Genomic DNA, 27,188 nt, shown 5'->3' on the forward strand with positions numbered 1-27,188 from the left:
CTCAGTGTTGCAGGTTCTGGCGATTCTATTGCCAACCGACAGGACAAGACTCCTGCACGCCCCGTTCAGTCTGAGCCGTCCGCCGCCTCCCTTCCGCTCCCCCCCTTCCCCCCCCCCAACCCTGCCGTGTTGAAGGGGATGCTTCGGATGGAGCGCCTCTCCACCAGCTCTCACCAGTGCAGGATATCTGGCGAGAGCGGTCCATCTGTACAAGTCCAGTCACATGCTGACATCGCATGCTAAAGGCCCCCATACACTAGTGCGATATGGCCCTTTTTCACACAATTTCGACTTAGATGGCCATTAAATCGTGTAAAAAGTACCATATCATATGTGATTTCCCTCCGATTCTAATCCAATGCGTGGTCTGGTGCGCATCGGATCCGATCTGGAGATCGTCATGTATGGCGCAAGGATCTGCCATATCCTGGAGCCATGACTGGGATCGCTTACGATTAATCGTATGCAAAAGGACTGAATGCAATATATCACATGTGATCCTAGCCACTAGGAATACCAGTGGATAATTGTCAATGTATCGCATACGAGGCTGCATGCAACAAATCGCACAAGTCAATGGGGGCTTTAACTTATCAGTATCTCATTTTGGCTAGAGATACAGTATGCACATCGGTTCTCCAGATATCCAAATTGACCTGAATTTTGTGATTTCAAGCCAACACCTGGTTCTGGATCCCCCTCAGAGAGCCAAACGAAACTGGTTCAAATCTTGGCAGGGTTTGTAGTTCGGATTTTAAATCAAAATTCTGATATTAGCTAGCAAAAATGACAGTTAGCTGTTTTTAGAAATGTTATTGAATTTTATAATTATTCTGTATTTCTTATCAATTTTAAACCGAATCTGAATCTGGACCAAAACAGTTGAGTGCGGGTTTGACAAAACCAAAACACAATGATGAATTAAAACCAAAACCAGAAATGGGGATCCGCACATAACTCTAGTTCTGGCTGATAAAACATGCTGGAACCTGTAGTTCCACAACAACTAAAAAGCCACTGGTTACCTAACCCATTAGTATAGTACTAGTTTAACAAGAGAAAGTCTGTGTCATACAGGTATTAATGAAGAGCACTGTGTGACTGGGCGTACATTCTAATGTCTTCCAAGGTGGGACACACTTGTAAAAGTTATCTTATGCCTAGGGAGTGTGTAATTTGTCACACCTATACACCCATATTCTATTCAACCTCATTATTGGTGTTGATTTATTGTTTGTATTAGTTGATTACATTTTAGCAGAACTGTTTGTGTGTGTGTGTGTGTGTGTGTGTGTGTGTGTTTGTGTGTGTATACAGTATATATATATATATATATATATATATATATATTTATACACCCCCTGACGAAGTCCGTTTGGTGATGAAACTCGTTGAGCGTGCTGAGATCCTGATGCATTGACGTTACCTGGTCCATCCCCTTCCAGCGTACAGCATTCTGTGTTCGGTGTGGCGGTTTCTGAACTGTCCAGTGTGGGCGCCGTCTCCAGCGGTGTTCTCTCCTCCAGTCTCCTGCCGTCTTCCCTGTGTTGGGCTGATACTATACCAACTGCTGGCAAGCTTGCTGTTTTAATCCTCGATGTATGTGAGCTTATTTTGCATAGTAAAATTGTTACCTTTTACTTACTCATTAGTGCGCTTTTTCCTTTCTCTTTTATATATATATATATATATATATATATATATATATATATATATATATATATATATAGCAGTATAGTGATGGTCGGCACTCCAATAATAAACGTGTAGACAGCTTGCACGGTGCCTTCCCCGGTTTGATGACCAAGGTACAGTAGTGTAAATGGGCGTCACTCGTGTCTATCTCCAAATAAACTGACTCAGAGAGCTCAGATATAATAACGTTTCGGTTTATTAACCATCTTCAGATATAGAAAGATGTGCAGTGCTTACCTTTATACAAGTGATCTGTGAACCTCCCCCACCACCGTCACCGTGCAGAAACCGGAAGAGCGCTGTGTGCTGTCCAGGATAATCACCCGTCTACAGCCAGAAACAGGGCTGTCTGATTAATCATTCTATGTGTGCCGGTGAGAGTGGCAAATGGATCCATTTGTTGATTTTCATCACTAGTATTACTACATATTCTATGAACGCAAAGAAATTGAGAATATGGCAGTCCCTTCTTAAGTGGCACTGGGTGGTGACTTGAGAAGGACAGTAGACTGTTACAGTCCGTAGGTTTACTGTACAGATTAGTAACAAACTGATTCTGAACAATAGAGACTTCTACATCAAGAAATTGAATTTTTTCAGCCTGAATATTAAAAGTAAAACTAGTACAAAATAACACATTTTATACCTGCAACCTTTTGTCCTGACTACCTTTTCCATGTCGACTTTTTGACCCTGTTTGCATGCCGACATAGGGTGTCGACATATTAAGTGTTACAGGATGCAGCGGGCGCTAATAACGGTATCTATAGTGGGTGTCTCAGTGCATGCATATCCATACTGACGGCTCTACAACAGGGAAGGCTTTGTTGCATAGTCACAGGCAGGTAACCGCCAAAAGACCCAGCCATGTTCACCTCTGAATCAGGCGCATATGGGGGAATTCACTCTGCACTGTATTTGGGCTTCCGTAAGTAATATGTGGCACTGTAAGTGGACATTATTTCTGCTCACAGGTTGAGGTTGTGAGCAGAAATGCTCAAAAGGATATGTTTTTGGGCACCCAAACAGCAGCGCCCAATAGTTTAGATGGGATTAGACCCTGTGCGTTTGGGCAGGACATGTAATGACCTCATGCCACATTTGCCCATCTGCAAATCAATTGAATAGCTCCGCCAGACAAGTGCATACAAAGTTGCCAATTCAGGGGGGGGGGGCATGCTGAACTCCGCAGCATAGCCCTCGTTAATGATATTCTGCCTTGTCTTTACACGCACAGGTAACGACTGGGGTCATTAGCCACCTGTGGGAGCGTTCATCGTAGCTGGAGGCATACACACCTCGTGATATATTGAGATATCTTTAAGGGCTATAAAGTATAACAGTATACGGTCGTTGGGTCGACACACCAAAGGTCTACATGCATTGGGTTTACCACTGAAGGACGACATGTTGATATGCCGTAGGCTGACATGGATGGAAGGTTGACACAAGCATTCGGTCGACAGTCAAAAAGTTGACATGGGTTTTTCACTTTTTTATGTGCCGACAAGCGGTATTTCATGCCCTACCATCCACTAGGGCATGGAGGGAGAACAGAATAGTGTGCCGAGCCTAGTAAGTAAGTAAGTAAGTAAGTTTTATTTATATAGCGCACTTTCTCCAACAGGACTCAAGGCGCTTTACAGACAATAAAAATAACAATGCACATACTGCAATACAAAGGGTTATCAGTACAAGGAACAGGCAACAATGGCAGTACAAATGTACATCACACATACAGATATGCACAAGACGCATTCTAATAAGGGACACGGACATGGGGAACATATTTACCGAGCTGTGCAGTACCCAGGCAGCCATTCAGCGGCGCCACATGGTGATTGCACAGCCAGTAACAGTACTGATATATATAAACTAGATGTACTCTAATGAGGAGCACAGACATGGGGACCATATAATTACTGAGCTGTGCAGCACCCAGTCACCGTGAGGCACCGTGCCCGAAGCATGGCGAGCGCATCAAGAAATGCGAGGGGACGCGGTGCCCATGTCGACATTCGGGACATAAAAAAGTGAAAAACCCATATCGACGTTTTGACTGTCAACCTAATCCATTGCCGACCTAATGCTTGGGTTGACCTTCCACCTAGGTCGACCTAAGGCAGGTCGAACTATTTGAGGTGTCGATCTAACGCCATGTCAGACATCAGTGGTCGATGCAATGTGTGTCGACCTTTGGTCGGTCAACCCAATGACCCATACCCAGTATAACAGTGAACCTGTTCAATAGAGACTGAGACGTCCGTGCTGCTCCCAGGTGTTGACACTTGAGAGCGGAGAGAGCCTTCTGAAGAATACATAGAGGTAATTTGGGCCACTTTATACATTGTCAACAAAATTGTTACAGGCTGTACTTGGAAATAAAGTGTAGCTACAGCTGTAATTCTCTTTGTCTGCCAGTCTCAGAAAATACAGCAGGTCAGAACGCTCTGGCATATACACTTGTTTTTTTTTGTTTTTTTTTAAATAATTCTATTTCCGCTTTGATTTAACTAGATTTATAGCAATAATTCCATTTTAGCAGTTTGGCAAAAAGAAAATGCCTACATGTTATTTATTGGTTCTAAGTTGTATCTAAACACAATATGTCCTGCAACCAGTTCGCCAGTAGTAGCGCTGTTGCATCAGAGGAGAAACATGTTTGCTATCCCCCTTCTTATTGCACAGTACGAGTTATAATAATTCTTTCTAAATGCGGTGTATCATAACCTCAGATCTGGCAGAGCTAAAGTCAAGACCAACCACCGGTTAAACGCCACCTTACCTCGGGGCAGCTGCTGTTGTAACCACAATACTAGGAGCCCCCCTCAGTCCTTGCAAACCATAATTACATTTTGCAGTGCCCACAAATAGGATTTAGGCTGGAATAAGCCGTTTGAGCAATACATCTATATGTTTCCCATGCACAATTAGAAAAATGGAAAGCCGGTGAAATGAGCTGATATGGAATATTAAAATTAGAAAAGTGTGCAAACAAGCGCTGCCTTAAATAACCTACATGCATTTAAGATTAAAAAAAAAAATGGGGGAAAATAAACCTAAACCAGATGTTTGATAGAAAGCAGAAATGCAGAAACTATGTCTGGTCAACGAGCAAAGAGATAGTCTAAGAAACTATCTTCCTGCATTGTTGCATCTGCGCCAGATGTTTGACTCAGTTTAAAGGGACTCTGATTGTGCTGAGGGACTATGGATTTGTTAGGTGAGGCAGATCTGCATGAGCATGAATGATAGGGAGGCAGCCAGTGACCATTTAAATGTCCCAGGGCAGAGAGAGAGAGAGAGAGACTCTGGCTGCTGACATCACAGTTCTCATTAGCATTCAGCACAGGCAGCCGCTGCAACAAGGTCTGCTCTGCTGCTTCTGGCACAGCCCTGCAAGCTGACAATCACTCCTAGAGTGTTCCCTTTGCTAGATCTTGCAGAGCAACTTGGACTCTACACTGCTGCTCTTGCTGCTGCAGCTGCTGCTACAAAGGGTCAATTTAGAGGAATACAGATAACTCTTGAGCACTGTGTGTGCTGGATTTTGTGTGGACTGGGAAGAAGACAGAGGGGAGAGCTGGAAAGAGGTTTCTCTGAAAGGCATTAGAATAAAAGGACTAGCCAGAGAGGACAGGAATCACACTTGTCCAGCTGATGGCTTCCATAGCAGTTTTCTCCCCAGCCAAGAGCCTGCCTGGTGTGTGGGTCTGTTCTAAAGGGCTTTGACAAAAGCTTTGCTGCTCATTTCAGCACAAGTGACTCCCAATGTCTGTCAGCCTCTCAGCTGCACAGAGCAGCAGTAGGCAGCATGGAACAGAGAACTAGCAGACGCTGAGGGACTAGGAGCTGCTTCCTCCAGCTGGGGATTGTGTGCATTGCTGCTGGGTATGTATGTTTCTTCTTATCCTATGTTGGCGAGTGCCTGCTTCATACTGCACTGGGTAGGATCAGGAATGTACATGTATGTGTCCGGCTGCTTGACCCAATGATAGCCCATGTATAAGGTTTTTTTTGTAGACTTGTATATAAGGACTGACATAGGATATAGCAAAGTAACTGCACTGTGTGACTCAGTGATAAGGAATATTATAGATTGCTGATTATCTAATGTATTTTGTGCATTAGAGGGCTGAAAAACATTGGCTTTTCTATAGATCCTAAACCTATCCTACAGTATGTGCTGCACCTAAAGAGGGAGATCACAAATCCCATATGTATGTATGTATGTATATATATATATATATATATATATATATATATGTGTTCATCATGTACGGTATGGCCACCCATGTACGGGGGATGGGGGGGGGGGGATATAGGTGATTTGTGTGGCCGGGATAGATATTAATGAGGTTAGGCATTGTTTGGTATTGGGCATCCTACTTTGTCCTCCGGACCCACGTCCCGTTCCCCTATCCAGCAGGATAATGACAAGATAATTATTCACAGCAGATGCGGTCCTTCGTCCAGTTTAGCATATTCCATTTATTTAGTATCCGTTTGACTTGCTGCCTGGACGCCCAGACATCAGTGCAGCTCATTCATCACTCCCTTATCCATTTAAATGCTTCCTTTTATTTCGCAATCGAGGGCTCTTTGACTCCCAGTGGGAGAACCCCCCTGTTCTAAAGCTATGGGTTTTTGTTTTTCAAAGATGAGAGTTTTCTCATTAACATAATTATTGATTTGCCCTCCTTAAAGTCCCTGAAATCCATTATAGGCGGTAGACACAAAACAGTCCATTTTCCGCAGCTGTGTAACATTTGCAATGACAGTCCGTATTCCGCTGGCACTGCCAGCTCCTCTTCTGCAACGTGTGCAGTTTTTGACAGAACAAATGCCTTCGAACCGTTTGTTTCCTATTCCTAATGGTTAGGTAAACGGAGCTTAATCGTACCTCAATGGCTTTCACAGATGGGGTAGTGTTACATTTCTTAGCGGTATTAACTCTTGTCACAGCTTCCCAGTTAGCAAGTTTGACATTATTTTGCAACTGGATCTTCCTCCCGTCACTGTTGTACACTCTTTCTCAACCTTTAGAGGCAAACTGGCTTCCATAGGTTCACAGCGTAGCTAAAGCCGTCTTTAATTCTGCAATTTGGTGGAAAACATCTCTATATGAGGATTCTGTAATGGAGATTACACCCACACTCTGAAAAAAAAACCACAGGACCAAATTAATGGCTCACTTAGCATTTGCAGTTATGACAGGGAGAGAGAAAAATAAATAAATAAAAAAAGAATTCATGGAAGATGAAGAACAGGAGGAGCCCGGTTAAGTAGTGGTAGATGGCGAGAGGAAATGTTTTCCATGTGTGCAGGACATTTCAAGGAAAACAATGAAAGGGAACTATTTCATCCAGTATGTGAATAATTACATGGACTAATTATCTGATCAAAAGATAACCTGTAAACTCAAGGCCACATCCACATGAACAGAAACTCTTGCAGAGAATCTCAAACACGCAGCTTAAATCATTTCATGGCCGGTTGTCTGTTCCAAATCATTGAATTTATACGATATCCCGTAAAATGCTGTTTCCACTTTCACTGCTACATCCCTAAATCCTAAATTGGGGGGGGGGGGGGGGGGTGTTTTTTATTTTCATTTTTGTCTTTGATATTTTCTATTTAGAAACTTTCATTTATTTGTAAATTCTAAGTGATGTATTCAATAACGTCAATTATTTTTTATAAAAAAATGTTTTTGTAGTATCTTGTCCATGCTTTGTGCTTTACATTAGCTGCATTGTGATCTTAAAATATTCTAAGGCTAATTATAAGCCAATAACTGATTGGCTATGGGAAATTAAACTGAAACGCATTTCATTCTGAATTTCTGTATTTTATGTCATTCCCCTCAAAGCAATGATCCAAGGCTGGAATTGTCGTGTTTCTTACAGGGAAGTAGAATGAATTTCCCAGTAATTAATTCCTCATTACAGCTGGGAAGAGCATAAGCCAAAACAATGACCTTTCTAATTAGGCAATTAAAAAAAACCCTGCTGGTCATTCCTTATTTATGGGAAATACATTCTATTTATGCCCCATCTTTTGTCCCAGCCCTGCCTGATCTATATCGGTTGTTTTAACAGTCTGGGTGTTCCTAACATGACATCAATCCTGAATTAGACAAATGAACAGCATTAGAGATGGGGTACATATGGGGTGGGTAGGATTCCGGTCTCAAATTCAGCTGGTTCAGGTCTAAGTATAGGATGTTGTTTTACAAGTTACTTACAAAAAAGGTTATCGCCGTTTCCCTGAGTTTATAGGTTTCCCGTAAACATCCCTTTATTGGAATTTTGTTTTCGGGTAACAAATGCAAGTGTTGGTTTTATTGGCTGTCTGGACGTGAATTGATAAAATGCTCAATGTATAACAGAGAAGATAAGTCTGGTTTCTGAAAACAATGCCATGGTTTGTCTTTGGTCTCCATATGCAAATGGTCAATTGTATCTGAATGCAAGCTCTCTGGTGTCATTATTGTGTTTAATCCCTGAGAGAACAAGTAGATATCGGGAGTTGTATTGACATGTAGTGAAATCTAATGAAAAATAATCAACTGATCAGTAAAACAAAAAAAACATCTGCCATCCTCCTGACACTTAAGTATTGCATATCATTTATTTAATTAACAGTTTCTTATACAATATATAATAGGACTACGATGATTGAGTCACTTTAAATTTACTGCAAAAACCTTTCACTTGCTTGTTTTGAGCTGCCTTCTCCTCTTAAGATTACTTTGCCCAAGGGGGGCTTTATAGGTTTACAGTAACCAATGTTCAGTCAAATCTCATGTCCTGATTAACAACCACGTATATCGCACTTTTTCGATGATGTTTACATGTGCGAACCCTGGTAGTTTCCCTCTGGCCGGGCCGTTCACAACAGGATGGGCAGGAAGGGGGCAGGCATGGGATCGCCCAGCATATTATGGGCATGCACACAAAAACAGTGGGCATCTGGGTAACCGTGCATATCTGCTTGCATGCTAGTGTGGGGATTCACTCAGGGGGGGGGGGGGGCGTGCATTTGGCAGGGTGGCGGTTTGAATCAAGCCCAAAATGCCGTACAACCACAAACAAGGCCTTATAGCTATAGGCCGACGCACACGCGAGTCCTTCTGAGCTGGCAAGAAACTTTCGAAATACAGAAAACCAGTAACACGATCAATCTTCCGTAATTATGTGATGCAAACATAAGATGCTGACCTATCCGTGATATGAAATTCATTGGCTGCCTCTATTTTTTACAGCCAGATGCAGCGGGACAGTAATATGATCTCATTCATACGATTTCTGTTAATCTAGATAAATCAGAATATCTGTGTTTTAGGATGTAAGCATTCCGAGTTACAGATTTCTAGCGGAACCCAGCCAGACTCGTGGTGCAGTCCCCTGGAATGCATAGCAAATAAGTCAGCTGTCCAAACCTTACTTGACCCGTACAACTGCAAGGAAGTATTCAGAATGGGCAAGCCTGATATTTAACCATAGCACTTTAATTCAGTCCAGTGCAAATTCCCACAGGCACAGCCCACAGATCTTTTAAAAGACCAGTTAAGACCTTTCCTTAGGTGACTGTCATTGCCGCTAACCTTCCCAGTAGCTCTTAGCGCATCGGGGATCACTAACACACCGGTGCCAACGCAGATACAGACACACTCCCACACAAGTAATTCCCAGATCCGCTAGGGACCTTTTTTAAAGTATCCCGCTCCTCTACCCATCAGCATCTCCGATAACAACACCTATCTATCATCCATATCCTGATTCTGGTGTCTGGGTGTCATCTTCCACTCATTTCTGACCCGGAAAGCTATAGTATCAAACCTATCGTTCCCAACCTTATCATCTCTCACCTGGATTACTGTAACCTACTCCTCTCTGGCTTACATCTCTCACAGCTCGCTCCTCTTCAGTCCATCCTCCTCTCCGCAGCTCAATTGAAAATTCAAATAGAGGAACCACACCAACTGCCAACCTTCATCGACGGGACTCACTAGTAGTTGGTGGGGCTCCCCAGTGATGAGTTATCTGCAGGGCTATAAGCCAGCGGCTCAGTACTGCAGCACTGTTCCAAAATTACCTTTCTCTCAATAAATAATCTAATGCAGCCCACACACGTGCCGATGCCGGCGGTGCGATGCTGTACGATGGGGTGCGCGCTCCCGCGGCACCTCATCGTACAGTACAAAAAGTATGTGCTGCACATACTTTTTGTACTAGCTTTTTCTAGCATAGCATCGCATCGCATGCACATCGTATGCACAAGGCATACGATGCGATGCTGTGTGTGCTAGTTAAGCCCACAACGCACGCTGGAATCGGTGCGTGTGTGGGCTGCATAAGTGCCATACACACAGGGTGATTTAAGCCCTATTTCTAAGTGAACTGACTAGATTGATTAGAAATGAGGCGTGGATCGCTCCGTGGGTACATCCTATAGGGATGAGCAGTCCCGATCACTCGCATACATCGCAGGTTCATGGCATGTGTGCTGAATGATCTGTGCCTAAGCACCTCCCTCAGCGCACGCCTCAAGCTCCCCCATGTGTACAGGGCTTAACTGGCTTACTACCTGGCACATTTTTATATGTCATCCAGAGATTCCCCAGATCACCCTTATTGGCCTGATCATGCAGCCTTTATTTTCTTGCAACAGTTGTCAGTGATGCTAAAAGGGGATCTGTTGTATCTGTCTGGCCTGAGCTCCACTTTTCCATGTGTTGCTAAATTACTTTGTGAGTCTGCATGTTGGGATTAAGCACAACTCCAGCATTGTATGGTGCGCAGGGTGGAGTGGATTATAAATCCAAATCAGTTATGTACTTCCAGAATTGTACATAGAATCATAGCTGAATCATAGCTGAATAAGTGCAAATTTAAAAAATAAATGCTGCTGTTCTCTTTTTAAACCAGGAGGTGGCACTGTTGAGAAATATGTAAGGTAATCAAGTAAATGCATATACTGAGTGCATGAGACCATTGTTGTATGCTGCATGTCCTAGAGCAGTGGTAGCCAACCCTAGCCCTCGAGAGCTACCAACAGTTCACATTTTCCAGACAACCTAGCTGCTGCACTCATTAATCACTGACACATTTTAAAAGATACACAGATGGAGCTAATTAGCTCACTTGTGATTATGTGAGGAGACCTGCAAAACATGCACTGTTGGTAGCTCTCGAGGACTAGGGTTGGCTACCCCAGTCCTAGAGTACAGAAGGGGACCAGCAATAGATAGAGTAGACCACTGCCTATCGGTAGCCAGAATATTAGTCCAATGCTATTCATTTTAAAAATATGTTGGTTTCTTTTATGTGGGGAACATATGCTGACCAGTTACCAGCCTGTCAAATGACGGAATACCATAACAGTAATGTCAGCACTGGCGGCTGGGTGTGATTGAATATGGCAACACTTGAATTGCTGCCAGGCGCCATCTAGTGGCTGCTTATGTGCACAACATTTGAATTATCCCTCAATGAGGTGAGGAGCAGTAATAGCCTGTTATTATCTGAATACTTGTTGTGTCCTGTGGCAGTCAATGGCATCGTCGTATGCAGAGGAGCGCATTCAATGTAACGGTTCTCTAGGTCAGGAACTCGTGCAGTTTCTTAGAACGCATAAGCTCCTACCTCCATAATCAGCAACTTTAAGTTTATTTTAGGTTTTTAATGCTGACGGCAAGCTCTGCTTTGTGCACTGGCCCTGCGTGACACCTGGCTAGATTGGCTGAGCGAGCATTATTGCCAGTTATGACTCGTTAATAGATGCAATGATACAGAAAATGTAGGTTCCCTGTGCCGCACGCCTTATGTTCTTGCGGAACGCTGATCATTTGTAGGCGGCTGAATTAAAAATAATCCCAGTATATACAAAAGCTGTACAGTATATAGTTCTTTAAGAGATCAGAAAGAAAATAATGCCTAAGAATGCTCATTGCACTTAACAATTAAGTTCTTCCACCCTGCAAAACAAATGTTGAGACCGGTAAAAGCATCTTCTGTGTTATTTTAAAGGCAACATTCCAAATATTAGACCTATTAGTAATACACAATCCACATTAAGGGCATTGGTCCCGATCTGTCTTATTTTATAAGTACCAGGGTGGATCAATAAGTACCTGTGTTTGAAGACAGGTGGCGTTGCAGAGGAAAGTTGGTTTTACTACTATCGTGTACTACCATCTTTCAAACAACGCCAAACCAAATTTCAGACTGTTTCATAGGTTAGTTTCTTTTTCCACCACAACAATGCACCAGCTCCCTCATCCGGAATTTTTGCGGCCAAATTGCATTACCTGCAGACCACGCTCCCGATCCCCTTGCTGCCCGAACCTCCCCGAGCGGGGCCTGCCACCTAGTCACTGATGCAATGCGAATGGAGACAGGAGCAGCGGCAGGGGAGTTTTGACGTACGATCATCAGAGCATGGAGGTCGGGGGGGTTGGGAAACAACAGGAGGGTGTCACTAGAGGTGGTGCGCCAGTGGTACACAGCTGGAGGCACCACTGACGCATACCTACCTACTGGTGGTATGCCCAGAAATTTTCCAGGACAGCCCGCTGCGGCAGCACAGCCTAGCCCGGAAACACAAATGTGGTTAAACCGCTTGGGCCTTCCTGCGTTTTCCTTGACACTCCCAGAAAATGGCTGGCTGACACCCACAACCGGCATCTTCCTGTCGAGGACACTGTATTTTTTTTACTTAAATGTGCCCTACGATCCGTATGTAGTCGCAAGTGTTAGATAGGTCTGAATTACCACCATAATCCCAACACTCATTCATTTATTATCCTGTTGCTTCCCTAATAATATCCTAGTCTACCCTCACCCGTCTGTAGTTATCTCTTTGCACTGTGCTTTCCCACAGTAGACCTGGAATTATCACTGACAGTCCAATAGGCAGATTCCAATTGGACAGATAAATACCAGTCTGCTGATTGGCTAATTGCCAAGACTGCTTTTTTTGTTCTGCACAGAGCTGTCGCTGACTCATCTATCGGGACTAGCCTGAAAAGAGCACTCTCATCACGTGTTCATTAGATTGTCATTACCCAACGCAGATAAGTTGTGAATACTGCTATTTCGCTCTAGCTGTTGTCCGTCAAAATGCAGCATGACTTTTCGTGATGGATACAGTGCACATTTTCTGTCCTACATTGATCCGTCATCCGGCTTCAGCATGATCCCTGTTGTGTGCGGATCAATTTATCTCCCTGGGCAACCAATTGGCCTGATCTAGCTTACAGAGAACAGCAGACGTGTCAATCAGAGCTTACGCATACTAACTTGACTCAGGCCATCGATTCCCTACAATTAAAGAGAACCAAAGCTATATAAATCCAACAAGGTCCCTGTTTTTCATATGGAATTCAGGGCGATGAGTGTATCTAGCAAAGAAATCCTATGTCCGCTCTTATTAGTGCAAGTCTTGTATTAGCAATGGAAGCTTAAATCGGCATGTGATTCCACATGGTGATCTGATGGTTTTAATTGGAATCCAGCAGAGTATCCTACTTCTAGGACCCTTTAACTGCTGTCAAGTTCTGCAAGCACATGTTCTTCATCTATACACCATGACTGTATGATACACTATGTGGGTTACTGGTTTTACGTTGCCCATGTGATATCACCAGATGTCACCAAAACAACAATAGGATATATCCTATTTATGGATCAGTTCCAGGAGCCTGTTCATGACAGCGTTAGAAAGCTTTCATATTCCCTCTATGCTCTGAAATGTTTGGAAATCTAAACCTTTGTCGTAATAAATAGCTTTTGGCGTGATGAGGATTTTGTATACCCAGTGAAGGCTCTGTTGGCCAAAGATCTGGTTCAGAGCGAATGACCAGACGGCGCCGGTTCTGGCTATATTCCCACTTGAAGGTGTGCCACATTACTTATTGCTGACATTTAACCTTGTTTAAAACACATTTTGCAGTTACTTAATTATGACCTTCCATAAGTTGTACTCTCTACCCAAGGGGGTTTCTCCATTATCTACCAAATGGAACATAACTCAAGAGAACTGTTAAATAAATAAAACAAGTTTAATATTCTTTAGTTTCATCATAACGGTGCCTAAGCCGGCCAAAGACAGCCGTTACATATGCTGCTAGCAGGAGCCTGTGATAAAGTAATCCACACAGCATGTACAGCAAAGGCAGCGTGACATCAGCCTCAATGCCAAGCACCCCTCCATATAGTTTTGTTGTCCAAGTTGCACACCACAAGACAACTCGCTCTCTCCCTCGCTCTCTCTCTCTCAACAATCTCAAGCCAAATACCTAATATGACAAGCTTCCAAAGACTACATTATTTTGTCCACCTGTAGCCCATACAACCTTTATGAACTGCAGCAGGTGTACTGTAATAGAATATTAGAATGGCCTTGTGGTCATGTCATGTTGAGGTTGTATGGTTTTAAGTAACATAATTCCTTTTGGAAACTTTATTGAAATGCTCTGGAACTGTAAAACAGGCAGCTATATTTTATGATTGTCAAACCATTGTAGGCAATATTTGAATTTTAGAAGGGGCTTTTTGCATGACAAAATCGAACTCCTTTCTGAAATATTTAATATTATAAAAGAAAAAAAAACGAATCAAACAATTGAATTTGCACTGAGTATTATACAAATTATAAATACATAGGGAGGTATCAATATGGGATTCCGACTGTCGGAATGTCCCAACAGTTGAAATCCCGGCCCGTTTTCGCCCAGCTCAACTGAAACTCCACAGCCGGAATTCAGTGTTTCGGTTGTCGAGTGTCAGAAAGTGGGCGTGTTGGTGAAATTATCGAAAGTCGGATCTGTGTTTTCGGAAGTCCGCCTTCAATGCTGTCAGAAACGACAGAGTTGAATAGGCACTGGTGGCTATTTCCCCCGACGATAATAGCGGACGACATTGAATACCCCCCTAAGTAACCTGGTTAAATATATAATAACTGTTATAGAATATAGGTAGAATTTTTTTTATTTTATTTTTTTCCACATGTTTTGAAAATAATTCAAATTGAAAGTGAAGGTTTTCAAACGTGAGGTGCATTACCTTCTAATGATCTCTAGGTGGTGCTGTTTCTTTGCTTGTCTATTGAAAGGTTTAGTCGCTGTCTGAAAAATATGAATGCAACCATGTGCAGCTATAGGTGATCCTACAAAATAAAGTATATAAAAATATAATCTAATTATTTTCCACAGGTTCCGCTATATCATTTGCATATTACAAAATAGCCCTTGGGTTCTGTGATAGGCAAATTGTGTTAGACCGCTTAACTCGCAGCCCGTGTGTAATGCTGTCACTCTGGTTTATGTACTTTATTGTGTTTCATATACAATATTGACATTTGCAAACAAAAGATCCGCGTTTGCATTGGGCCATGGGCATTTTGCCAGGGAATGTGTTTATACTTTGGTATCTTAGTTTCAATGAATAGCTGGAAAGTGGCACACTTACAGAGGAATTTTGTGTTCTGCAGGAAGATCTGTCTGCATTGTAAGTGCTCGCGGGAGGAGCACAGTGCCACAGCGATGCCTCTAGAGATGGAGAAGACTATGAACAAGTTGATGTTTGACTTTCAGAGGAACTCGACGTCTGACGACGATTCTGGCTGCGCTCTTGAAGAATACGCCTGGATTCCTCCTGGGCTAAAACCAGAACAGGTACGTTGGGTTCTCTTCTAAGACTTGATTTTATTCACACAATGCCGCCTGTCTGGAGGTGTTAATCATTTGCACTAAAGCAAACTTTTCAGTAGCCAAATGTAATCTTCATGTTCTCCATTTCTCCTTGGAGGATTCTGTAAACCTTGCGTCTATAATGGTTGTAATGTGGTGAGCCCAGGTGTATAACTTTGGCCCCCCTCCACCACCCCAACTTACGTTCACAAAATGCAACATGGCAGTAGTGAGAGGGAGAGGCGGTGGGTGATTGAGAGAGAGGCAGAGGGAGGCAGTGGGTGTCAGGGAAAAAGAGTGAGTGGCAGGAAGAGGGTGGCTGCTGCACAGATGGTAGTTCCGCCTCTGTTTTGGGAAGTGAGTAAGGCTTGTGTGTGTGTGTGTGTGTGTGTGTGTGTGTGTGTGTGTGCACGTAACTGCACCCTCTGCACTCATAAAGCATTTCAAAGCCTCAACAGTCTTGATGTTTTGGTTCACACCAGGGAACCCTTATCAAGGGAGATTAGGTACTGTAGAGATAAAGATAGCCCAGGAGATCACAAGGAAGTCCAGGACTACGTAAGTCACACGTTTCCAAATGTGACCTCTAATATAATATTTCCAAATCCATTATACTAGGTGCATTTTCCCTTGTAAAACATGTCCCATATCTGCTGAATACTAACAGTGATGACCTCAAAAGCCTGATTCTAAGGTCGGGGGCAAAATATAGCAAGTAACTGTGTCCCTGGTAAAACCGAGTTGCAATTCAAGTGGTGCAAATACATTGACTTTATTTTTTGCATGTAGGGTAAATGTTGGTTGCTTTTTGCTCACAGATAAAGCCTACACGTGTTGATATTTAGGGGCATTTTCTAAGTTATCTCACTAGGGCCCTTATTCTGGTTGGTGCGGTAATATCCGCGTGCGTACGTGCCGCCGATGTTTTGTCTCTGCGCATGTGCAGAGGCGTCTCTGCGCATGTGCGAGCGGTGCGTACGCCCAAATCCCGCATGAAATGTGAACACTCCGAACAGGGGGTGGAGAGGGGCGTGAAGGGCTATTTGGGCTCATTACCATATGCGTACGCCCCGCGTTTCATGGGCGTTCCCATGCAAACGCTGGGCGTACGTATGGTAATGCGGCCGTGACGCACGTATAGGGGGCGGACATATGACATCGCTGGATGTCAGCTGCCCGCCCAGATCCCTGCTTTTGCACAGAGAAATGCCCGTGTGGTCTGAGGTTGCGGGAGCTGCCTGACCACTCGGCCCTGCATTCGATGGTCTGCGATCATCGAATGATGGGGGAGGTTCCCTGAGATGGAGGGGGTGTATTCATGAGAAATACACGTGCGGTCCGTTCGGCCAGCTTCTTACCGCGTACGGACGGAGTTGGCGATCCGTATGGAAGGCGGGGTTTCGCACGCACGGTCCTGGCTGCATATTCGGATCCGGCCGCACCGATCAGAATAAGGCCCTAGATTACTTAGAAAATGCTCCTGCATCGCTCTGTGTGTAGGTGCCATAGCGATAGCGCCCCGCGTGTTGCTGTCGCCCTGCAATTTATATCCAGCATGCTGGATATTAACCGGTCAGGGCCAGTGTTCTCACCGGAGAACACTGGCCCTGACAGATCGCACAGCGCTGACACATCGCTCTGTTCTGAGCGATCTTGTATCGTTCAGCACACCACCACCCCCCCTCCCCCCGTGTGTAGGCCCCTAAATAGTGGACAGTTTTGTTTTCAAAGATTTAAATATCTGTTTATTACACAACTTTATTTACACAATAATTTAGATTTGGGTTTGGATACACCCCTCCCATACCTCTCTTTGCACATTGTACACCTGCGGTGCTGCATGGTTCTAGCTATAACTTGATAGAATACACTAGATACATCATAGCTAGAATCTGGCTGCTATCCGCTAACCGCTCCAGTTGTCCTTTTTTAGAAGGTTTGATTTATCTCCCATTTAAACTCTTAAGGCCCCCATACACTAGCCGATTTTGGTCAGATTTCAGCCAGATCAGTCTGATCTGGCCGAAATCGGACCAAAATCGGCTAGTTTTGATGTCCCCTCAGATCCGATGCGCGGTCCCGTGCGCATCGGATCTGCGTCGGGTGGTCGGACCTGCTGCACGTCCGACCACCCGACTTGGGACCTAGTGGGGCGGCGCGGCGGTGGAGGGAGCAGGGGGGGCTGGGGACGCGGCTGCGGGGGACACAGGCGGCATAGAGCCGGGCAGGGGAAGCCGGCCGGGAGCTGTCAGTAATGAATAAAAAAAAAAAAGCCCATACAATGAATGGGCGGCCTGTGATTGGCTGAGCGCTCTCTCAGCCAGTCAGCAATTGGCTGAGAGAGCGCTCAGCAGCCAATCACAGGCTGCCCATTCATTGTATGGGCTTTTTTTTTTTATTCATTACTGACAGCTCCCGGCCGGCTTCCCCTGCCCGGCTCTATGCCGCCTGTGTCCCCCGCAGCGTCCCCAGCCCCCCCTGCTCCCTCTACCGCCTCGCACAGACGCTGTCCCCCGCAGCGTCCCCAGCAGCGGGGGACACAGACGTGTCCCCCGCAGCGTCCCCAGCCCCCCCTGCTCCCTCTACCGCCTCGCAGAGACGCTGTCCCCCGCAGCGTCCCCAGCAGCGGGGGACACAGACGTGTCGCCCGCAGCGTCCCCAGCCCCCCTGCTCCCACCTCTGTAGCCCCCCCCCCCCCCCCCCCTGCTCCCCGGGTTTTTTACATGTGATAAATCGAGACGATTTATCACATGTAAAAAATGGCACATCAAGTGCCAATCTAATCAAGCTCCCCCGGGGAGCAGCCGGGGAAGTTCAGGGGGAAGTCGGGGGCGACTTGTCCTAAGGACAAGTCGCCCTAGTGTATGGGGGCCTTTACTGTACTTAAGTATCTTCAGGCACGCCTATTAAATTCCGGAACCACCCACGTAACCTCCGTCCGCTGCTAATTATCTGCCCTCTATACATTCAACACTTAACTGTTCATATGTCCTCTGTACACTGACACATCCCACTGACCTCAGACCAACATTGCTGTCTGACTCCATCATACAGGGTGAGGCAACACGAAAACAAAAAACTCCCAGATTTTAAAGGATAAGAAAAAAATACATCATAAATTACATTGAAAAGTTTAGTACATAATGTAAAAGTGCATGGAATACAGATATTTTTTATTATTATTATTATTTAGTTTTGAATAGGATATTGCCATTTTTTGGCATTCAGGAGCCTTCAGTTCATTAATGGTTCTAGGTGTAGTATATGTTTTTAGACCACAGGGGTCAGATGGCCATGTTGGCTGTGTAAAGACCTTTCATAAAGCTGATGGGGGGGGGGGGGGGGGGGAAGGGCGGCTCCACCCAGTAATGGGAATTCGGCTTGTTAGCGTAGCCAGACAAATTAAATGCTTCATCAATGAATTGCTTTTTATCGAAAATAAAGGGTCTGATACTCTAGCGAACAGGTTATTACCATCTGCATCCCACCAACAACCTCTGCAATCTGGCTGAACCTATATGCCATATGTAGCGCATATCCTTGTGCATTATTTCCCTGTAGATCGTAAATTGTAAAGTGCTATGGAATAAGCTTGCACTTATTCAGATCTGATCGCAGTACAAAAGGGCAAAACCATGTGCACTGCAGGTGGGGCAGATGTAACATATACAGAGAGAATTAGATTTGGGTGGGGTGTGTTGAAACTGAAATCTAAATTGCAGTGTAAAAACAATGCAGCCAGTATTTACCCTGCACAGAAACAAAATAACTCACCCAAATCTAATGGGCCCCATACATCAGCAATTAATTGTGACAATCCTCCATTAGGAGATGATTTGTCACAATTAATCTTTAATGTGTGGGCTCCCCCTTTTGGCGATCCCAATCAAAAATGAAAAGAGATCGCCAATCAATTGCTGAATCAGATTTTTAAACATGTTTCAAAATCTGGTTTTATTGGAGTTTCATTTTTGTATGTGTGGGCATTCTAACAGGAAAAATCTGCCTATCACTGAAACAAATCTGTAGTGTGTGGGCAAGTCAAATAGATTGAAGAAACCATTTATCTGGGGGAAAAATCACTGGATCTGAGAAGCAGTTAATTGTGATCACAGGTGTATAGGGGCCATAACTCTCTCTCCCTGCATGTATAAAAGAATAACACTTGCACCTCTTGTAGCTCAACTTGGCTTGCCCAGGTGTAAGCTTACATCTTTTCACTAAAGGCTCCCCCATACATTTATCTGGGGTATCGCATGCAGTGGGGCTCCCCAGCATACGATACATTGTATGCAGTCCTTAAGCATATAATATATGGTGTGTGACCCCCAGCAAGTACTGCCGGATCCGACAAATCGTGCAGCACTTCCGATCTCCAGATCTGATGCGCACAGGACCGCGCATTGGATGTGAATCGGAGGTTAGGCACATACGACTTGGACAATTATCATGCGATTTCTCAGCCCGATCAGTCGGAATCGGGTGAAAAGGGGCCAATTTGGGTAAGTGTATGGCCAGCTTAAGTTTGCTCCTAATTCTTAAGGAGGCCCAATCAAATGACACTCAGGAACTGATTGGTTGGTCCTTTTAACTCTCTCCACCGTATTCTCTCTCCAACCGTTGATACATCTCCCCCTAAGCCCTGGGTAATTGACATTTCTCCCAGTCATTATGCTAGGAGAATGCATCAGGTGCAGCTGCCAAGGTCATCTGAAGTTTTAAGCCCCATACAGACTAGACGACACGCGGGGTCGCTGATATTGTTGACGAAGTTTTTTTTCACAATTTCTTCAATTTTTTTTTTTCTTTTTACTTTGTTCATCCTTTACCTTTCACATGGGCTACGATTAGGAATGGTAAAGTTTTGCCCAAAGCATGTGAGGGGACACCGTACACTAATTAGGGGTCCATATTATCCCCCCAAAAAAAATTGACACTCCCAAAAACCATATGTCGACATTTGCATGTGTCGACCATTTTCATAGAAACCTTTTCACTTGTGTCAACCTTTTTTCATTTCGACCTTGTGCATGTCAACCTTTTGAGGTTGACCTTGACAATGTCAGCCTTTTCACTGTCGACCTAATGAAGCCACACCCTTTGTGTCATCTGTGCCCCAATGGGTGATGTTAGCAATAAAACTAAAAACAAGCCTGAATAGGGGATGATGTCCGTGTATGTCGTTGGAAATAAAACCTTGATCCGAGCATTTGCAGATGTGTCTGTAATGTGGGTTGGGTAGTGCTGTTTGCTGTGCCAACGCTTATATACGGCTCACCATAGACTCTCTGGTTGCTGGTTGACATGGCAACACATTGATTAGGAACTACACTGGTTACTGTGTTAACTACTTTTATTTTCAAAATTGTCAGTTATTTGTCATGTATTTCAGTTAGGAAATCTATATCAGATTGAGAAACCATTTTGAAATGTTTTAATATGGAAGATAGAGGTTACTTGCAAATATTATCTATTGGTTAGATTAAGTAAGCTGTGTTATGGCTAGAAATGTGGACTAATGCCCTTATTCAGATCTGATCGCAGTACAAATTTGTTCTCAAAATGGGCAAAACCATGTGCACTGCAGGTGGGGCAGATGTAACATTTGCAGAGAGAGTTCGATTTGGGTGAGGTATTTTGTTTCTGTGCAGGAAAAATACTGGCTGCATTATTTTTACACTGCCATTTATATTTCAGTTTCAACTCACCCCACCTAAATTGAACTCTCTCTGCACATGTTACATCTACCCCACCTGCAGTGCACATGGTTTTGCCCATTTTGAGAACAAATTTGTACTGTGATCAGATCTGAATAAGGGCCCATATGAAAGGAGGACAAAAAGAAGGGAGAGTGGACCCGACCGGTTTTGCCGACGCATATTATTTCTCCGCCCATGCAGTTTACGGTGATTCCGAGTAGTACCCAGCTCTGTTGTGGCTGATGAGATGTAACTGGGTGTTAATGGGGTTTTTACATGTAGCCTTTAGGAATGCCTATTAACCTTTTCCAGTCCATTTTTTTTTGGGGGGGGGGGGGGAATTCAAAACAGTCTGGTTTAAATGAATTGTAATTTTATTTTTTTTTAAAAAAAGGGTCTACTGTACATATATGTTGAACGATGTTAATGTTCTTATTTTAAAGCGGCTCACTAGCTACTAGCGCTAGGGCTGTTGAGCGGAGCCCGACTAGACGTTGGACTTGAAATGGTCAATGGAATTACGATCTATGACATGTTGTCGATGCACCTAATTCTTCCGAATGATGACATCATTTGACCAAAGATAGGACTGGTCAAGGGCGTGGCTTAGATTTCTGTCACCCGGGGTAGATAGTAATCACCCTTAGTTTACTTGATTACAGACACCAATCCAGTAATGATTACAGTGATTGTAGTATGAATCTCATTACATGAAGATGGCAGCTCCTGCTGCATCTATTCTGCAGTTCTATGGTGTTTTTGTTTATAAGTGGAGCATGTAGGCTCCTCTGTCTTAGTACTCAATGGTAAACTATTACTGCCAGTACTACACAAGTTTGTTATTCACACAGCAATTCGGCCAGGCGTCTTTACTTGTCCGCAGCCTAGAAAACAAGTCTGAATGAGGCCCACAATACGAGAACCATTACAGCCAATTTGCTTATTACACGTTTGACGAGTATATTTTTCTAGGAGAATTGTTTTTCAGGTCATTAAATCCCAATAGATTGTTCTAACACTATCCTCAGTGCGCTGTCGCTGTGTGCCGGAACCTGATGTTTTCTTTTTAATCTCTGTAACAATATTGCAGTAAATAAAATGCTCACAGACGACCCGGCTTGTGTTCTGCTGTGCAGCAATGGGCCAGCAAACGTCCTCATTTTCAGTCTCCGTTGTTCTGGAAATGTAAAATGCTTATGTCATCTTCTGAGAATTGGAGATTTTACCTTTTGAAATAAATTGCTTGTTTCTGTCGTTTTATTGTAAGTGGTTTATAAACCGTGACAGGCAGAAAATAACATTTTTCCATTATGTGTAATGTAATGTTATTCAAATCTCCGACCCTTCAGTCGGGAAGTGCGAATTCTTGTCAGTCATAATATATCCAGACCACAGTTTAAAATACATAGTGGATATTAAAATTGAGCACAAGTCCTCCTATTGGATTGGCCGGCTTAGTTCACAGTTGCAATATTCCTGGGGGAAAAAAATGAATTGGCCAAAGATCAGTGGTGCAGTAAGAATGGCACCTAGGATGAGGACAAGATCCCTCCTTTTCGAAGAGAAAAAAAAATGTATATTATTAATATTAGTATTTTAACTCATGTGGAGAAAGAAAGTGTGGGGTACAGAATCAAGTCGTATGTATGATACATATAGTGACACCTGAATCTCCCCCTTCATTGCCCCCATCATCTGGCTTCCCCTCTTTCCTCACTCTACACAGCCCCCCATTCACTGACAAACCCCCCCTCCCCTGCATCTTGTACTCTCAACAACGCCTTCTTTACACTTGGCTTACCCCCATTTTATCCTTTTGTACTCTTGGCTACCAATCTTCTCTTTTTTATGCTCAATTACCCCCTTCAACTCTTCCTGGTCAGCATCACCCCAGCTCTCCTTTTAATCTTAGACACTACCATCTCCTGTTTTACTGTCTGAAAACCAACTATACCTCATACACTTGGCCAACCACAGTAATCCACCTCCTCCTCATTCACTTGGTCAGCCACAGTAATTTCACCCTACTCCTCATCCAGTCTGTCAGCAACAGTAAACCACCCCCCCCCCCCCCCCCCCCATCCACTTGGCCAACCACAGTAATCCCCCTCCTCCTCATCCACTGGGACAGCCACCGTAATCCCTCTCCTTCTCATCCACTTGGGCAGCCACAGTGATCCCCTCCTTCTCATCCACTTGGCCAGCCACAGTAAACCCCATCCTCCTCATCCACTTGACCAGCCACAGTAATTCCTCCTCCACATCCATTGGGGCAGCCACAGTAATCCCCCTCCTTCTCATACACTTGGCCAGCCACAGTAATCCCCCTCCTTCTCATACACTTGGCCAGCCATAGTAATCCCCCTCCTCTTCATCCACTTGGTCATCCACAGTAATCCCTCCTCCTCCACATCCACTGGGGCAGCCACAGTAATCCCCCTCCTTCTCATCCACTTGGCCAGCCACATTAATCCCTCCTCCTTCTCATCCACTGGGCCAGCCACATTAATCCCTCCTACTCATCATCCACTTGGCCAGCCACAGTAATCCCCCCTCCTCCTCATCCACTTGGCCAGCCACAGCAATCCCCCTTCCTCCTCATCCACTTGGCCAGCCACAGTAATCCCCCCTCCTCCTCATCCACTGGACCAGCCACAGTATTCCCTCTCCTCATCATCCACTGGGCCATCCACAGTAAACCCTCTCCTCATCATCCTCTGGGCTAGCCACAGTAATCCACTCTCTTCCTCATCCACTCGGCCAGCCACAGTAATCCCCCCTCATCCACTATGCAAGCTTCTTCAATCTTTTACTCTTGGCCACGCCTAACTTCCCTTCACCTGCTCTTAGACTTCCTCTTCCCCTTCACCATTATTTTCAGTCACTCCCCTTCCTCATTAACACGCAGCCCCCCTCTTCTCCTGTTAACTTTCAGCCTCTCCTCCCTCATTCATTCTCCACTTTTAACCTTTTCTTTTTTTTCTCTGCCACCCATTCTCCAATGTCACCCTCTCCTCCTTTTTTTTTTTTTTACAATGACTAACTCCCTCATTATTTCTTTGTCTGTCAGCCACCTTTCTTCTCCTTTCTTCTCTATTACCCCAGTACACCTGTCTTAATCTCAGCCACCCCCCCTCCACACACACACACACACACACACACACACACCTTTTTAACATTCACTTCCGGCCACTCACCCTTTACATCTTTCACCCTTCACCTCTTACCCACTCTACCTTTGCACTCTCAGCCTTACCCCCTTCTCTTTTATCTCAGTCTACTTTGTTACCTCCCTCTCTTTCGCCTCCTTTTGCTGTGCCCCTCTAATAATAGTTTTTTTTATTTGTTACTATTTTAGTTGTTTATTTAATTTAACATTATTTTCATTGTAAAACATTTCCATTTATTTCATGATAGCACCGCCCATGTTCGGCTGGGGCCAGTCTATCCAGTGCCAGACTTGGCATTAAAATTATCCCCAATGGAGACAAAGGCTAAGAAGCGGTTCATTACCTCTGATGCCGCCAACTGTTATGGTTTTTTCCTTCATCAGCGAACAGAAATGCCCAGAGGGAATGATAAATCTCACTCAGAGACAGTGACAATGGGGGGAGGAGAAGAGGCACATAGGGGTGGATAAAACAACACATTTACATGTCCATTGGTCGCAATGGTATCCTCATAAGCTCCACTGGTAATTTGAAAGTCTTGTCTCAAGGACATTTTCATTTCTAAATACCAAATATGTGAGTGATCCCTTCTCTTGTTAGTTCCTTTTCACTTTTTAGAAATCAGTTGAAAGGGATTTTGTGTTCATATTGAAACTTTCCAAAACGTGTTTTTGGTTTCCAAATCAGAAGCTAATTACTAAGCTGTACATCATTTATGTCAGAAGCAAATCAGTCCTCTCCGATTTAGGCAGGGACAGCTGGCGTGCAAACTGTTCTCTCTATGTTTTGATAGATGTGAGATTTTTCTGTTAATATGTTTCTATGTATTGTACATTATATAAAATTAAGAGAAAATTCTCCATGCTATATGTGTTACTTTCCACAGCAGCTCTGTAGAAAAGTCCCGGATTTAAGGATACCCATATACAAATGGTATAATCAAATAATTTGAGGTATTAATTAAGTCCCTTGCGCATAAGCATGGATAGAGAACCATATCTCTATACCACCATTGGGTGGCTTGCAGCACCCATGGTGCTGCGGAAGCCATCCATCACACAAGGCAGAAGATGTCCGTACTACAATAGCCTCTTCCCACCCCATAAATGGCAACAACACGCCTTAGTTTTTCTAAATGAGCCCTACGCCGCTCCCTTCGTTCCATGCAACTGCTTCAGATTGTCAATCAACGACAGTCTGATGCTGTCCTTTGTCCTAGGCCACAGTGCTTTGCAATGATGGCCGCAGGTGCAACCGCACCTGAATGACCCCCTTACCTGTGTATGAAGTGGGTTCCAGACACTGAATGGACAGCATCTAGTTTGACAATCAATAGGTTGGCCCCCGCAGGAAAAAGTTTGACAGGTTCAAAAGCAGGGGCACTTTAAGAGAGGAGGAAGCCCATGTGCAGCCTCCACCGGCCAGGCCCCCTTCTTTCTCTCAGGAGCAGCACCCACCCGATGCCTAGCGCATCAGAGTCTGAGCACTAGAGCGCTCCGACTCCACTGCGCATGCTTGAAACCAATGGAAAAATGGAGCAGCGGACATTTTTCCGGCGATTCCGGCAGCCCTGCTGCCTTCATTGTGGGACTCCGAAGGGTATGTATTAAAGAATGGGTGCAGTGTGGGCCCCCTGGAACTCAGGGGCCCATGTGCACCATGCACATTGCCAACATTATAAATGGGCCACTGTTCAAAAAGGAAAACATGGTCAACACAATTTTAGTGACAAAATGAATAAAACTGACATTTCTCAAAGTAATGTAACGTAGTCACTGACGTTCTATACAGCGAATACATATACCAGCCCGATAGTATGGGAGCACAAGACTGAAGAACGGAAATTAAGCTAGCATTTTACATTCAGCACAGCATTCTCAACCTATGTTTAAGGCTACGTTGCCTTACATCAGTGATTCATTTGCCTGTTATTGCCTATTATGGAAACAGACCATGCGCCACTGTCATATTTGCCTTTAGAATCATCAGGCGGCCTCCTGGGATATGTCCCGCTCTGCAGCGCTCCAGCAAGCTGCTCCGACACATCCATTCTTCCTATTTGCATTCAAAATAGGAATAAAAAAAGGAATCAAAATAACCTCAAGCATAAAGAAAGCACTCAGAGAATGTAAGCACATCTATATGTTTTATTGATGGAGCAGTTAGTCCCAATTTCCGCACACGCTCATCTTGTAATTCCGCTTGCGGTGTTTGTATGGACTATTTTCAATGGATACAGGGACAGGAACGATCTCCTAAGGAAAAGAGCCGAAGGGCTTATAAATAATGAACCAATTAGAGAGCGTAAGACTAATATATGAGTTTGTCTGGTAGGTGGTGTATAAAGAAGAGCTCCGCTTTTTGCATCTTATCTGCACTTAATAGTAGAAGTGGCGGTGCCGAGCCTCTCTATGGTCATGACCAGTGGCCCAACTGCCATTCCAAACTGACTCTGGCAGTAGGGGGGGCTCTCCTATTTGAATTTTGAACTCTGCTGCAGTTCCACCCCTCAGGAGCCAGAGGCAAACGCTCAACTCTTTTAGAAGTGCTAGACAACCTCCCAATCTAGAAAACCACCGTTTTTGGGACACCAGTCTTGGCTGTGTGTGACAGTGGATGGTCCACCCACAGGACTATTGCCGGTATTGAAACCCTACTACATAGCACTGCACTGATACATTAAATGAGTCTTGTGGTTGTTTCTTTGGAGTACCATCAGGCCAGGACGGTTAAATCTCTTATTCATTCGGACTTTGGTCCAAGGAATGTGGCAGAAATATGCTGGCTCCAGTCTCCACTCATTGAAATTGAGCCATCCTTTGACAAGTGGCTTATAACTTCCACATTGCGTTAAGTTTACCTATCAAGTGTAAAACGTTCTCCTGATTCAAAGACGTTGCTGGTCCCAGTGGGACATCTCCGTTTTCT

The 27,188-nt window shown here is 44.3% G+C and overlaps 1 protein-coding gene across 3 annotated transcripts in view; it reads left to right on the forward strand.

Annotated features, from left to right (window-relative positions):
• PRICKLE2 (prickle planar cell polarity protein 2) overlaps positions 1 to 27,188 on the forward strand; it is a 259,945-nt gene that overhangs the window by 177,409 nt on the left and 55,348 nt on the right. For 2 of the 3 annotated variants that reach the window (XM_083156040.1, XM_083156042.1), the window contains one exon: positions 15,193 to 15,376. In XM_083156040.1, the coding sequence (XP_083012166.1) occupies positions 15,193 to 15,376 (184 nt within the window). Of the gene's footprint in view, positions 1 to 5,033; positions 5,587 to 15,192; positions 15,377 to 27,188 lie in introns of those variants that run through there. The other variant, XM_083156041.1, reaches the window with a different exon arrangement.

This window comes from Crinia signifera, chromosome 8, assembly GCF_055691185.1.
Source record: "Crinia signifera chromosome 8, ASM5569118v1, whole genome shotgun sequence".
Classification (NCBI taxonomy): Eukaryota; Metazoa; Chordata; class Amphibia; order Anura; family Myobatrachidae; genus Crinia; species Crinia signifera.